Raw genomic sequence first — 13589 nt, forward strand, 5'->3', positions numbered from 1 at the left:
TAGCAGTTCAAATGTTATTCAAGGGACACAAGTCAGAACACACTTTCCATTGTTGTGATTGTCTCCTTGTTGCAGGTGGTGTGATTATCGTACACGATACACTATCCAATCAAGATATCCTTCATTTAGGTATGTATAACATACATTCTGTACACCTATTTTTAAAATTTTCAGGATGAGGTACATTTTACAGTAAAACAGAAAAAATTTTTATTTTTCCCCCAGGTTGATTGGACAAGAGGATCATGGCAATAAACTTGACAACACATCAGATTCACTCCTTGTGAAATAATGAATTTATTGTATTGTAGTTATATTGTTTCTACCCTTATTGATGAAATAAACGACACTTGGAAAACTTGATAATCCTGTTATTTGACTGCTTATGTTAATAAACTTGTTTTATTTCACATTGTTGTGGGTTTTTTCTTCTGTGATTCAACTGGAAATGCAAAGGAGACTGGTATCTTGTTCACATACTCGGACAAGTACAGGGAAACTGTCAAGCACTATTTAATTGTAAATCAATCAAATGTCACATAACAAATGGTGATCAGTTCACTATCCAAAATAGCAATAATGCTACATGATGAAAATGGAATGAAATCGACAAGTTTCTGAAATAAAGACAATCACATTGCATACTATATTTGTATATTACATGGCAGAACCAAGCTTTCACCTCATTCTAGGTCAAAATTGGGGTGCACATTATACACACCAAAATACAGTATATTTGGGCAAAGTTTCATGAGAATTTCTTCAATTGCTCCAAAGTTAAGGCCCAGCTTAACCAATGTTAACAGATGGTTAAAGGGACCAATGACAACAATGATTCCATTTATGGAGCTGTGCTGACTCAATTGTTAATGAAGGGTTCAGTTAAATGATGTGTCTTGCCTGTGAATAGTGTCATAATGCAGAGATTTCTGATTATGTAGTCAGGTAAGTCCAGCACCTCAGGGTACAACCTGTGGCCACTGAGTAATATTTGAAAATGTATGAACTGAGCACAGTGACTGATGTAGAAGATTTATGGCTTTCAAAAATTGTAAAAAGATTCCACACAATGCTGATGATGACACAGCCAAACATCGAAGATATATATCTCATCATTTACATGTATGAAAAGTCCCATACATTTTGTCTGACACTGAATCACATAATTTTGAAGGTAGGAAAAAACTGTGCTGGTAGATGCTGAATCTAATTGTGTACCAGTTTTTCAAACAACTGAAGAGTTGTAGGGTAGAAAGATAAGCTGTTCAGTAAAGATAAGGAGACAAAGATGGAAGCACAGAAAGTAACAGAAAATATTATCAATAGTATCAATCCTCTTTTTATGAGATAAGCTATAAAACAACGAAGATCAACAAAATTATTTCAGTAAAAGTAGGAACATAAGCAAACTGAATTTGTCTAATATAACTGGTTTATTTTGTAAAATAGAAAGAACTTGCCTAAAATCTCTTAATCATTTCAAATGTTTTATATTTCACACCTCAATGGAAAAAATTGGATGAAAATATTTGAAACAATGTTCTAATGTTGAAAAGTAAATGCTCATTTGCTGAAAGTCTAAGCTGACACACAAAAACAGTCACATATTTGCCATTATCAAGCATAAACCCCCAAAATTTATGTCAGTTCAAATGACCTTGACCTTTCACCTCTGCATCAGAATCAACAGGTAACTGTCCATGTCCAAATGAAGTCTACCATTAAATTTGATGAGAAAGGATTGGCAAAGGATTCTTGACTTACAATGCAGAAAGGAAAATCACATTTTCAACTTAGTAACCTCGACCATGGAAAAAGGAGTGTCAAAACCAACAGACTTCTGCCTTAACCATAGGCAGGCAACATAATTTTTTATTTATTAATAAATCTAGTTTTTACACCCAAATAATGTTAATTATAAAGGTAATTAGTACTTAAGATTCAATGTCATTTTATTTTTCATTGCTACAGTGTCACTTTCTATTCACTTCGACTACTTATTTGCCATGCATGATGCAACTATAACCACAATGTACTCTTGCATGTTCCCTATTCCAACAACCGCAGCATACTTTTGCAGAAATATGACCAGACAAACAACCATAATGTACTGTCACAATTTGTCATATGTAGGAGTATGTCATAGTACTCTAGACTCTTTCAAAGATATGTACAACTTAGCTAAGAAAGCCACTGTGTGAAAAGGCATTTTATTTAATATTTTATACATGTATACAGTTTCAAAAGATATGAAAGATTTAAGCACCTTTACCCTATGACTTCAGGTGGACACTAAAAAAAACTATGTTTATGATTATGGCATGGCAATCATGACATTATGATTATGGCAATCAAGAAATAATTTTTTTTATACCCAGTGATATGCTATGCCCCTGAAAAAGATATCATATAGGTTTTACCTTTTGATCCACTCTACTGAGCATGCATGAGAAAATTTGCTATTCGTAAAGTCTCCTGTGTTGCCCTGGGTGACAGAGGAGGTCACTCTGGTATAACCCTGGAAATGTCCACTGCCTTGTACTGAGAATATTAGGTACACAGTCTTTCCATCCTGATAAAGAAAAAAAATGAGGGTTATTTATACAAATTCACGAAAAATGAAATTATTAATTTCATTGCTTTTCAAAGATGACAGATGCAACTGAACAGCATCATTTTTTAATCATTCTATAAAGAAACATTTCTACAGCTGTTCTACAGTACACCAAGATTCTGGATATAATGTGGTAATGCCATGGACACAATTACAAAATTGTATATAATCTCCCAATCTTGCAAGCAAAAATATTTATATGACCACTTCCATCAAGTCAGGTATCAATATTCATCTCATTTAATCCACTACTATCTTCTGCAATTTTTGTCAGCAATGGCTATAGGACAATAAGACATCCTTATATTACCATCAGCATAAAGGCAACAAGTCAGGTTTGCAAGTCAAGTTTTGCATTTTTATCATACCTATTACATCTATATTACTAAGCATGTACGAATTAATCCTGTTTTCAGTATGAAACAGTATCTCTGCAGCACCAAGGCACATATATACAAGGGTGTAATTTTCCAATATTAAAATTTTAGGCATGTCTCATGTAAGGACAATAAAGTGATGTAAACAGAGATGTCTTCTGAGAGAAAACTGACCATATAGAAATTCTGCTAACCTATGTTAGAACTAGTTGAGGAATCAAGATGCCAACAGGTACCCAGGTTCTCGGGTACCCACCCATTGATAACACCATGGGTAATAAAATGTCCAACCAGGTACCCCTTTAAAAAAAAAAAAACCCAAAAAAATTCCAAGTTCAGATACAGAACAAAGATTACAAATTGAGGCTTGTGTCGTGTGCACATTTATTTAATCATCATTGGGACTCGTTTCCTTGCTTACAATTTACCTTTTATACATGTTCAATATAATAATACAAGGGAGGACAAGTCTCTCCTTTCTTGCATGACCTATTTAAGAATCAAGGCTGATATTTCAAACTAGATTTCAAGTAGCATAATAAATTTTGTTACTGATGCTTAGCTCAAGCATTTGACTTTGTATGCCTGTCCAATGTCTGACTTACTATCATATCTTTAAGGAATGCCAGATTAGTTTCCCACGCTACCACTCAAATTTGCCATAATTGCACCTGCTTAATATGCAAGTGCAACTCACTGAATGGAATAGTGCCCTCTCATTGGCCAAAGGAAAATGCCATACTGCACCTATTTATAACTTATTTTGTATTATCATATAGCACATATATGATGATCATTAAATTGTAAGCTACAATACGAGTCCAGCGTTCATCGTTCAACCTCTGTCTAATTTCCTTATTTTCTATTTATAGTATGTACATGAAACTGTTCCAAGAAAACAGACATATTTCTTGAATGTGAAACCACATGTCACAGATTCTTTCTATTTTAATACCCACATATGTAGCAGACCAGACTAATTGAAAATAAATTGTGCCAGATATCTTAACAAATACACTTTATCGATGTAACTGACGGATGTTATATGACTGAAAAATGTAACAGGAAAGGGATTTTGGTAAATTTAAAAACATGCTGCATCAAGAAAAGGACAAATCAATAGCACTTCAAAACTTTTAAAACAAGAATTCGACAGTTATGTAATACAGGAATCATCATTTGTGGACTTTACAATTATTTGCGAAAGTTTCTGGAGACAATGTAGATTAGTTAAAGTTAGTGTTATGCATAAATAATTTATTAATTTCTTTTGTGTCTATACTCATGTACTTACTACTAATCCACCTGGAATTAGGAGATTTGTGACAAGAATTTTAACTGCAGATCCAAGTAAATAGAAAAAATAAATATTTATCATACAGTTTTCTGTAATTATGGCATGTAATATACAGAATGCTCTTGCTATTTTCAGATTACACTTTTTTGACACTTATATTTGTAATAATTAAGTTTATACCTCTCTTGGTGGTTGGCATGTGTGAACCTACAACAAAGCTGTTCAGGTTTACATTTAATAAAATTTCCCTTTGATTGGGTACCCAGGTAGCCAGTCAATATGATTGATCCGTATACGGTAAAAATTTCCTAAAATTTTGACATCTCTATTGAGGAATAAATGCAGACTAAGGTATTTACAAGACAAAGTCATATGACTCATCCCACCACAATGTGTTTTAGATGACAGATGGATATGTCACAGATTTCATACACATGCACTTGTATTTACATGTATATAAGGAAGTAATTGGCATCAGAAGTTCTAACCCAGAAACGTACATGAAATTGATAGTTGGATGGAAAAGCAAAGCAATAAAAATCATTAATAATACTGAGACTGAAGACATGTGAATAATCAAAAGCGATGAGTAATATCTTACATTATATCATGTTTGTAAGCCACTGCAGTTTCTTATCATTTTAGTGCCTACAAAAGTATACATTCCCTGATGATATTATCATTGGAAGAATAGGTAATAGCATCCTATCTATACCTCAGGTATCCTTCTAGTGAACAACGATTGCATTCCTTATGTGAATGATAACCCGCACTCCTACTTATCTTGATCATGGCCATGGGACAAGATTCAGGTTTTGTCTCCAATCAAAATGCTGCATTCACATGTGAGACTCACAGAGATTGCTCTTTTTTCAGAAGCTGAAATTCTCACAAGGTGACTCTCATCTTTTGAGATGTCAGAGTACGCAGAGCATATAACCCACCTGAACCATGAATTGGCTTGGGAGGTGATGACCTGCTTTCTCACTTTCACAGGGAGAAAGAATCCTTTGTGGATGCCATGACTTGTCTATGTGTGCTTCAAGCAGTGCTTGAGGGCATAGACAGGACATGGTATGACCACTGTGCTTGATTTATCAACAGATGAGAAGAAACGTATAATGTTCTCTCTGACTGTCCCTGATGGTGACTGGATCTTGGCTATTACACCTGGTTCAGACACGAGGATCATCAAACCATATGATCTGAACTAAAGATAACTTGGGGAGAATGAAAAGGCAAGTAGCTCAACCTGCATGCTGAAACTATAAGTATCAGGAAACAGCTTCCACTAGGTCTGGACTAATGGCTTGAATTTTTCTGAATTGAGCCAGGATAAGATCCAGGACAGATTCCAGTTTTAAAAAGAGTTAGGAATTTCAGTCAATTCAAATCAAAATCGGCTAGAAGGTCTAATAGGTCTTCATCATGACCAATATCTATTCTGCCATGATGCCTGAATATGTCAGATATCATGAGGTGGTAGCCTTTGATGGAAACTGGTGCACACTTTTTCTCTTTGTAGAGCCAGAGAAACAAGTCTGCTAGATGAGGTTCTGAGGCACTAAATACTGGTCCCTGAAAACAAGCCACTTTACCGTATATGTTTTCAGAATGGAGGGCCTTCTTGCTCTTGAGATTCGATCAGCAATTGAAGGACTAAATTGTTGCTCTTGCAAGGCTGTCCTAACAAGAGCCATAGAAGAGAATGACAGTCCAGAGAAGCGTGTAACACTTGTGGCCATAGTTGTTTTAAGAGACTCAGTTGGGCCATAATATTCCTGGCAGGTCTATCGCTATCAGAATTATCTTGCAATTCTGACCCCTGACTTTTTAAATTATTTTTGGTACTAAGATTGTGTTGGGTAGGCTAATGCCCAGAACCCTTTTCAAATGATCAACAGTACATCCTTGACCTGAGCTTTAGTGTATAGAACCCATGAGACAAAGGAGGTCCATTTGTGACCCACCTTGTTGCAAAAGGTTGATCATAAGACACCCCCAATCTGACAGATGAAGGGGCAATTCTGTATGGATAACCGGACCCTTTCTGGGGAGACCATCAGTCAGGACAATGAGTCTGCTGGAAATGTGTCTGATTAGTATGTTCATCTGTAGTTGGCAGCAGTGATGAAGAAACTGCCAATTCGTAGGGTGGGCGATTTGGTGCCCCCTGTTTGAGTGAACAAGTCATCACTAAAGAGTTGTCTGACATAGTCAGGACTGACTTCTCAGAGTTTGTCCTTCTAGAACTGAAGGCATTTATGATACCTTTTGTATGGAGGCTGACATGAAGAGGCAGTTCCCCATGTCCCCATTTTCTGTTGACCATAATTGAAGTCAGGCAACAAGTGGGCTCATGAACTGTATGTAAAGGCATCTGTACAAACTGTCCCTTCCAGTTGGGTCCTTTCCCGAGGAATTCCTGTTGTGAGCTAACCATGGTTGCACCAGTGACACAGGAATGGTTGTACCTCATCTGTGATATTGACATTTGATTAGGTGAACTGGAAAAGGGCACCAGTGAACCTGCAAAGGCATTTTGTAACTGGCGCATATAAAGCAGCCCAGCAGGATAAAATCTGCTGCCGCTTTGATGTCCTATGGAATTGCAATAACTCTCACTGAAATTCCCATCCTGTTGGAAATGACTGTACAAGTTTGACAATCTGCATGACATGATGCAGACATGAGGGAGACATACATGACTGAGATAATTATAAACTCTGTACAAAGGTGGCCAAAACAATGGGATGGTCGAAGGTTTGATTTTTCCCAATTCATTAGAAAGCCGACATGATTCAAAAGGGACAAGAGATCTTATCAGAATGTTTTTTAAAAAAAATCATCATCATCAACCTACCTTTGCCTTGGATGCCGTCATAAAACTAGTGTATACACTCTTGAACAATATAGCACACACACACTGTATGGTACTGATGAAGTATATTTTGTACAAGTTGGGAACAAATCATGCATGTCATCTTTAGCCTTGAACATGTTGCATTTATTACACTTTGTCAACAGGTTTCACAGAAATAACAAGATAAAACACAACAAAAATGCATAAATGAACGAAGCAGCTTTACATAAATCGATAAAACACCCATTACTAACTAGGTAAGACAACAATAGGCAGTGTGCACAAAACAATGAAGAGCAACATACATCAACAACAGCATGTTGTACCAAGTGGTTTAAAATTTGCTAAGTCTGAGAAAGTGTAAAAATTTTGCAAAATGTTTGCAAAATTCAAATATAATATTTTCCACCTGTTTAGGAATGAATAATAAGTAAATAAAAAATAAATCCAAAATCCTGTATGGATGGTTCAATTTTAACACAAATTTGACTTTGGATTCATGGGATGGGTGTCTCATATGATGCTGTAGAGAGGCAAAGCTTAAAAACTGATGATACCTGGTGGTGGAAAGGGAGAGTATAGGTCAGAAGTTATTGCCCTTTGTATATATTAGCTAAACAGAATAGACAAATTTTCATCTTTTTTTGTAGGACTGGATTTGGGAATTAGCAGGCTTATATCTTAATATTAATGTGATTGGGAAACATATTCAAAGGAGAAAAGGCCAAGTTTTGAATCATTTCAATGAAATAACATCATTTTGTTGACTACGTTCTATGCATACATTTGAAACAGTAAAACTAGTGAAAACCGAACACCCTTGGGTCTCATTTTTTTACGGTCTAGAGAAGTTTCTGGTTTAATCAGGCTTTTGCAGATGTGTACAAAAAATCTCATAGTGAGTGCTTATGAGACACGTGAGAGAGAGAGAGAGAGAGAGAGAGAGAGAGAGACAGACAGACAGACAGATAGACAGAGACAGAGACAGAGAGAATGCAGTTATGAAAACATCAGTGACAGTATGTAAAAGTGCACAAATTTAAGAAAGACGTTACTTTTTTTTTTTTTGTACTACATGCATTTATTGAAGAATTAGCTGAAAATTGTATCCTTTCACACTAATAAATACAGTTGCCCCACAAAGAAAAACAGTCCTTGTCTCAAGAAATGTGATGTATTAACTGGTAGGAATTTCAAAGTCATGCGACTCAAACGTTGATCAGGTATGTGTGAAGTAGCATTGTCCAAGAATATAATGATTTGTCTCTACTGCCGACACACCTGTTTGTTTCATTTATCCATTTTGTGAATATCTGTGTAGTCATCTACGATTTCCAGTTAGCTACATATGTCACTGGCAAATTTGTAACATTAATGTCCTTAAAGCAGTGGGATTTAAAAGCCTTGCTGATTACAGGTGGTTTCAATATCCCACCCATGGCACTGCATACAAGTATTGTTGTTATCCTCTCCTTGGAGGATTTATGGCCTTCTGAATCCTCTCCTTTCATTGAAGTTTCTCTACTGAAAATCAGTTGAATGAATCTGACATTTGTAATACTGTATTGTTGGTTTCCAATCAAAAGCAATGACACATGGTTGGTTATTAAAGCAATGATATTTAACTTTTTAAAAAACTAACAAGTAAACAATGTTCTATTGATCTTGTATCCGAATGAATAGCATCAATCACAATTAGATCATCAGCAAATAAACATAGTCTTTCTCAATTGGCTGTAAGCATTTAGTTATTAATACATATAATCAGCCTGAAAAGCTGACTCTTTAGTATGGTGCATATACTTCAAATTAGCCCAACTATCAGCCATAATCTGTGTCAGCATGTGTGTCAAGTATTGTTTTAACATGTGCCCCTGGGGCAGTTGATGGGTCTATGTCTTGTAGATCAGATTACTACAGCACTTGTTAACCGTAATTAATCTGTTCCAGTGTGAGTTAGTAATAAAATATATTTCCAAGTTTCAACTGAAATTTGAGAAAAAAAATTGTTCTGGTCTTCAGAGTTGAGGGGATCCAGCTTACTTGGGAAAAATTTATGATATTAAAGAAGGAAAATTTTGGGACTAAAACAAAAATCAGTTTTGAGGGGATTCTGGTATCCTGAGCTTTTGGTTGTGAGGAGTTTCACTATATATATATATATATATATATATATATATATATATATATATATATATATATATATATATATATAATGCAAATTTCATTACTTATTTCTTGGGATGATAAGGCTTCAGTAATAATGTGAATGAAAGATCTAATTGCCAGATCATGTTATAATAACTATAACTTGATGATTTGACTTGCATCCCAACTTTAAACATACTGATCCCAACTATAACAATTTGAAGAATTTCTTAATATTTTGGGTAGGCTCATCAAACAAATTCCACTGATTATTATGCAATGGAAACAAAACAAATGCTAAACCAACTATAGATTTTAGACAACTTAGGATGTTTTAATTGGGAATTGGTATATATGAAACTATCCAACTTACCTCAAATGCTTTATTTAGTTTTCTCTTATTGTTCCCACTAGTGGCCCATAGACCTGTGCTTTGAGAGACCTCCAGATTCTTTTGACTATTGCATTTCATGATAAAGTATCGACTTTGACTTGTGGTGTTTGCCCCCGGGTCATGGAGTGTACCCAAAGGATCAGTTTGTGGGCTTCCTGCAGGAGTGCTGGCCCTACTCCCTATATGACTGTTTGCTGAGCTGGTACTTCCTGAGGAAAGATTACTGGCATTGGAATATACTGGGGAACTGTCCTGGCCTCTTGATGACCCTATCATGTAAGTCTCTGCAGAAAAACAAGTGAAAATTCAGTACAGCACTGTAACTATTAACCAGAAGCTAACCAGAAGCTGGCCATGGCCTGCATCTCAAGCCTACACAGCTGCTTTTGGTACCATCTGTACTTGCTTATAAGATGAGTCAAACTGCAAACAACAAAGATCCTGTTTGGCATAGCAAACTGTTCTGCAGATCAGGGTCTATTTTGTTTGTTCTACTTTTCCTAACAAACTGCATTATGCAACAACAGATTTGGGTCTTTGCAGTTTGCAGTTAGACTCATCTTATAAGCGAGTACATACCGTAAATTGATTTTGTACACATCAAATTGTGTCCACATACCAAGTAGTATCACTCTATGGCCAACTGTATATTAGAAAATGACAACATGAAAATCTTTAAAACTGATGTTAATCAAGAATGTGGTAGAATATATGGACATATGGACCAACACAAGAAACTGATCTCCATGTTGAATAGGTCCAGCAAAATTACTTCAGACATATTGCAATTACACTTCATCATATGATTTCTCTGATACTGAATTTCATAAATACATTTATCTAGTCATTATTCCTCTTTCCAGTAAATTCATATCAACAACACTCACTTTGTCAGTTAATTAACATTTTGCAAATGTGTGAATAATCAAGCAAGTGTTTATTATTACTTTAGTTTTATTACAGATTTATGTGTTTCTAACAGATACCTTTGCTGCCTAACTGATCTGAAAAACAACCTTCATACAGAGTAGACACGTACAAATATGATCTTTTAAAAAAAGGCAATTATGCAGCTATTCATAATTCCTGTCTGCATTGTTTGAAATTGGTTATTAAATCATCTCCTTGTAAAGATAATATTTGTGCAATGGGTAAAAAATTACAAGCATCTCTTGTTGGCCAGTACTCTTGTATGTGCATTTTTAAAAAGTATTTATTTAATAATATTATAGCATGTACTTATCTTTGTAAGAAAAGTCAGGGCCAGATAAATAAAATAATTGTTTAAAATTTGTTAGACCTCTTAAATTCCATACTTAATCAATACTTGCTAATTTGCGTTACATACAGTGATGGCTGGATGAAAGGATATTGCAACTAGATACATCAGAAAAAAGTTTAGAGTAGTCTCTGTATATATTCACGCATAAGATGAGCCCAAATGCAAACTGCACAGACCCAGATCTGCCATTGCATAATGTGCTGGGAGATCTGGGTCTGTTCAGTTTGTTAGGAACAAATCAGTAGAACAAACAACACAGACTATAATCTGCAGGTGCATTATGCTATAGCTGTTTGCTGTTTGACTCAACTTATAATCGAGTATATTTGGGACACTTCTTCCTCGACTATTTTCTCTCAGTGGACTGTAGAAGCAGTTTTAGATAGATCAAATTTGCAGAATATAATGCATGTTTGATTTCTAACAGTAATCTGAACAATTCATATACATGCAAAATATGTTGATTCAACTGTCTTTTAATACATCCTGAAAAGCCTAATCATTTAATAACTCACCTTGAAACACCCATATTAAACAGTTATGGGTTGTTCAAGCATAATTATATCATCTGGATTATAAATGAATGGCTGTAATTAATTAACAAGGACTAGAAATATGCTGCAAACATGTAACAATCATCCAAGATATCTTGGACACAGTTCAGGATTACAAACAGAATAAAAACATTTTAGGTTACATGCAATAATTTGTGTTAGGGAGCTGGAGATTTGATTTCATCAATGACAACAAAATACAGCTCATTGCTTGGGGGGGGGAGGAGTGGGGGGAGGGAATTGCTCCCCCTACTCCACTTCCTTTGCTTCTGTCACACTTATATTAACAAATTCATTTTTGAAGAACTAAATTAAGGAGCATGCATATAAGATATCACTTTTCTTATCTACTAAATGAAAATATTTCTAATTACATGAAGGCACAAACTTGTATGCAAACAAGATGCAAATGAAATGAATTCAGAATGCATTTCAAATGCGAATAAGGTGCAAATGAAATGCAACAAAAATACAGAGTTGGTAAAATTACCAATTTCATGGCCTGTAAGATCGTTTATTTCTCACTAAACATCATTTCCAGTCAGCCTGTGAAATCAATCAGTTCACTAATTCTGCAGGTTGGACATTAGTGATGGACACATGCAAACTTTTTTGATATTTTTATAACCACAGAAGATCAATGTTGCTTTTGAAAAGGAAGGTTGACAATCACCAGAATTTTCATACTGCAATAAACTGAGATAATTTAAGTGTATTGTAATACATACTGCAATATAATGGAAAAAATCTGAAGTACGAAATAATATCAAAGTGTGAACAAGAAGTCAAAGTTCTATATCACTTTAATCTGTTTTAAATTTTCTTCAAGCGAACAGTGATTTTAAAACATACTTACACACTGGTGACTCAAAACTACACAATTAATCTGCATCTTCTCAACTCTCACTGCATTAGCAGCCATGAAGGGATGATCTTGGAAAATGTAGTCAAATTTGTTTTTCCACCTGCAAACTTCAACTTTACACTAAATTCTTGCCAAATGGCATGGTTATTAATTCATTTTCTATATTTCTTGGAGAATTTCAGCCCAAAATGCTGCCAGATAAATGATTTTGCCTTTTTTATCCAGCATAAGTAGTTACAAAGCTTTACTTCTACCATTCTGAGTCATTTCTATGCAACAGAAAGTTTATTATATACAGTATAACCATTTTCTTGGAAGACACATTTTATCACAATCTTTTAGGGTGTTTTTGGATAGACGTTGAAAGGGACTAAAATTTCAAATTAAGGCTTAAGTAGAAATGTTATTGGTATACTATTTATAGAAAAACCACAAAAACCAGGTAACTGACAATGTACTGTGGAACCATCCATACCACAATACACTGATATACTAATGAAAAAAAGCACAATCCTATTGAAAGATTTTCATATTTTATCATAAAGAATATGAAAATATACATTACATTACTACTTTAATTGGTCAAGATGTGTTTTGAGGAGTCTGTTCAATGTTTCTTCACCTTTAGTAAAGTTTGCAGATCAATATCACTGTATAAATTTGAATGGCCTTGACAGTATTAAAAAAAAAGAACATTAAATTCAGTCAAATTCACTTAAGCCACATTTCCTTTATAATGAAGTCGTAATAGTTTGCTGATTTGAAAAAATATTTGATGGAAAAGAAGGAACATGTGTGCACATCTGAATGACCTTGTCACCAGGAAGTTCTGGGAATTTGAAGCTGGTCATACCATGCTGATGAGCTTAAAAATAACAAATTATGATATACAAACCTATCACAACTAACAATTTGCTTTACTGTAAGCTCATCTGAATGTATCGCAAGCTAAACACAAAGTGATCATTTACTTGGAGCTAGAAAATCCTCCCTCCTTGGTGGGGTTGAGACTACTTTGTTTGTGGAAGGTCCTCTTTGCTTTGTTTCACCAAGTTCCTGGCCATATTTTCCACCACCTCCTCCCGACATTATTGTCTCTGCAGCTGAAAAGAAAATGTCAAAGTATAAAATAAAATTCTAACTCATATTTCCTGAGAGAAAAAATATTTCAGTAAATAGTGTCCTTATAAAATTT

At 34.9% G+C, this 13589-nt stretch overlaps 1 protein-coding gene across 2 annotated transcripts in view; it reads right to left on the reverse strand.

Annotated features, from left to right (window-relative positions):
• LOC149801420 (3'-5' RNA helicase YTHDC2-like) overlaps positions 1 to 13589 on the reverse strand; it is a 128090-nt gene that overhangs the window by 12127 nt on the left and 102374 nt on the right. For both annotated transcript variants that reach the window (XM_089955522.1, XM_089955521.1), the window contains exons 28-30: positions 13366 to 13497; positions 9673 to 9977; positions 2421 to 2572 (exon numbers count right to left, since the gene is read on the reverse strand). In XM_089955522.1, the coding sequence (XP_089811648.1) occupies positions 2421 to 2572; positions 9673 to 9977; positions 13366 to 13497 (589 nt within the window). The remainder of the gene's footprint in view (positions 1 to 2420; positions 2573 to 9672; positions 9978 to 13365; positions 13498 to 13589) is intronic.

Source organism: Sinohyriopsis cumingii, chromosome 4 (genome assembly GCF_028554795.1).
Source record: "Sinohyriopsis cumingii isolate HCF-2022 chromosome 4, ASM2855479v2, whole genome shotgun sequence".
Taxonomy (NCBI): Eukaryota; Metazoa; Mollusca; class Bivalvia; order Unionida; family Unionidae; genus Sinohyriopsis; species Sinohyriopsis cumingii.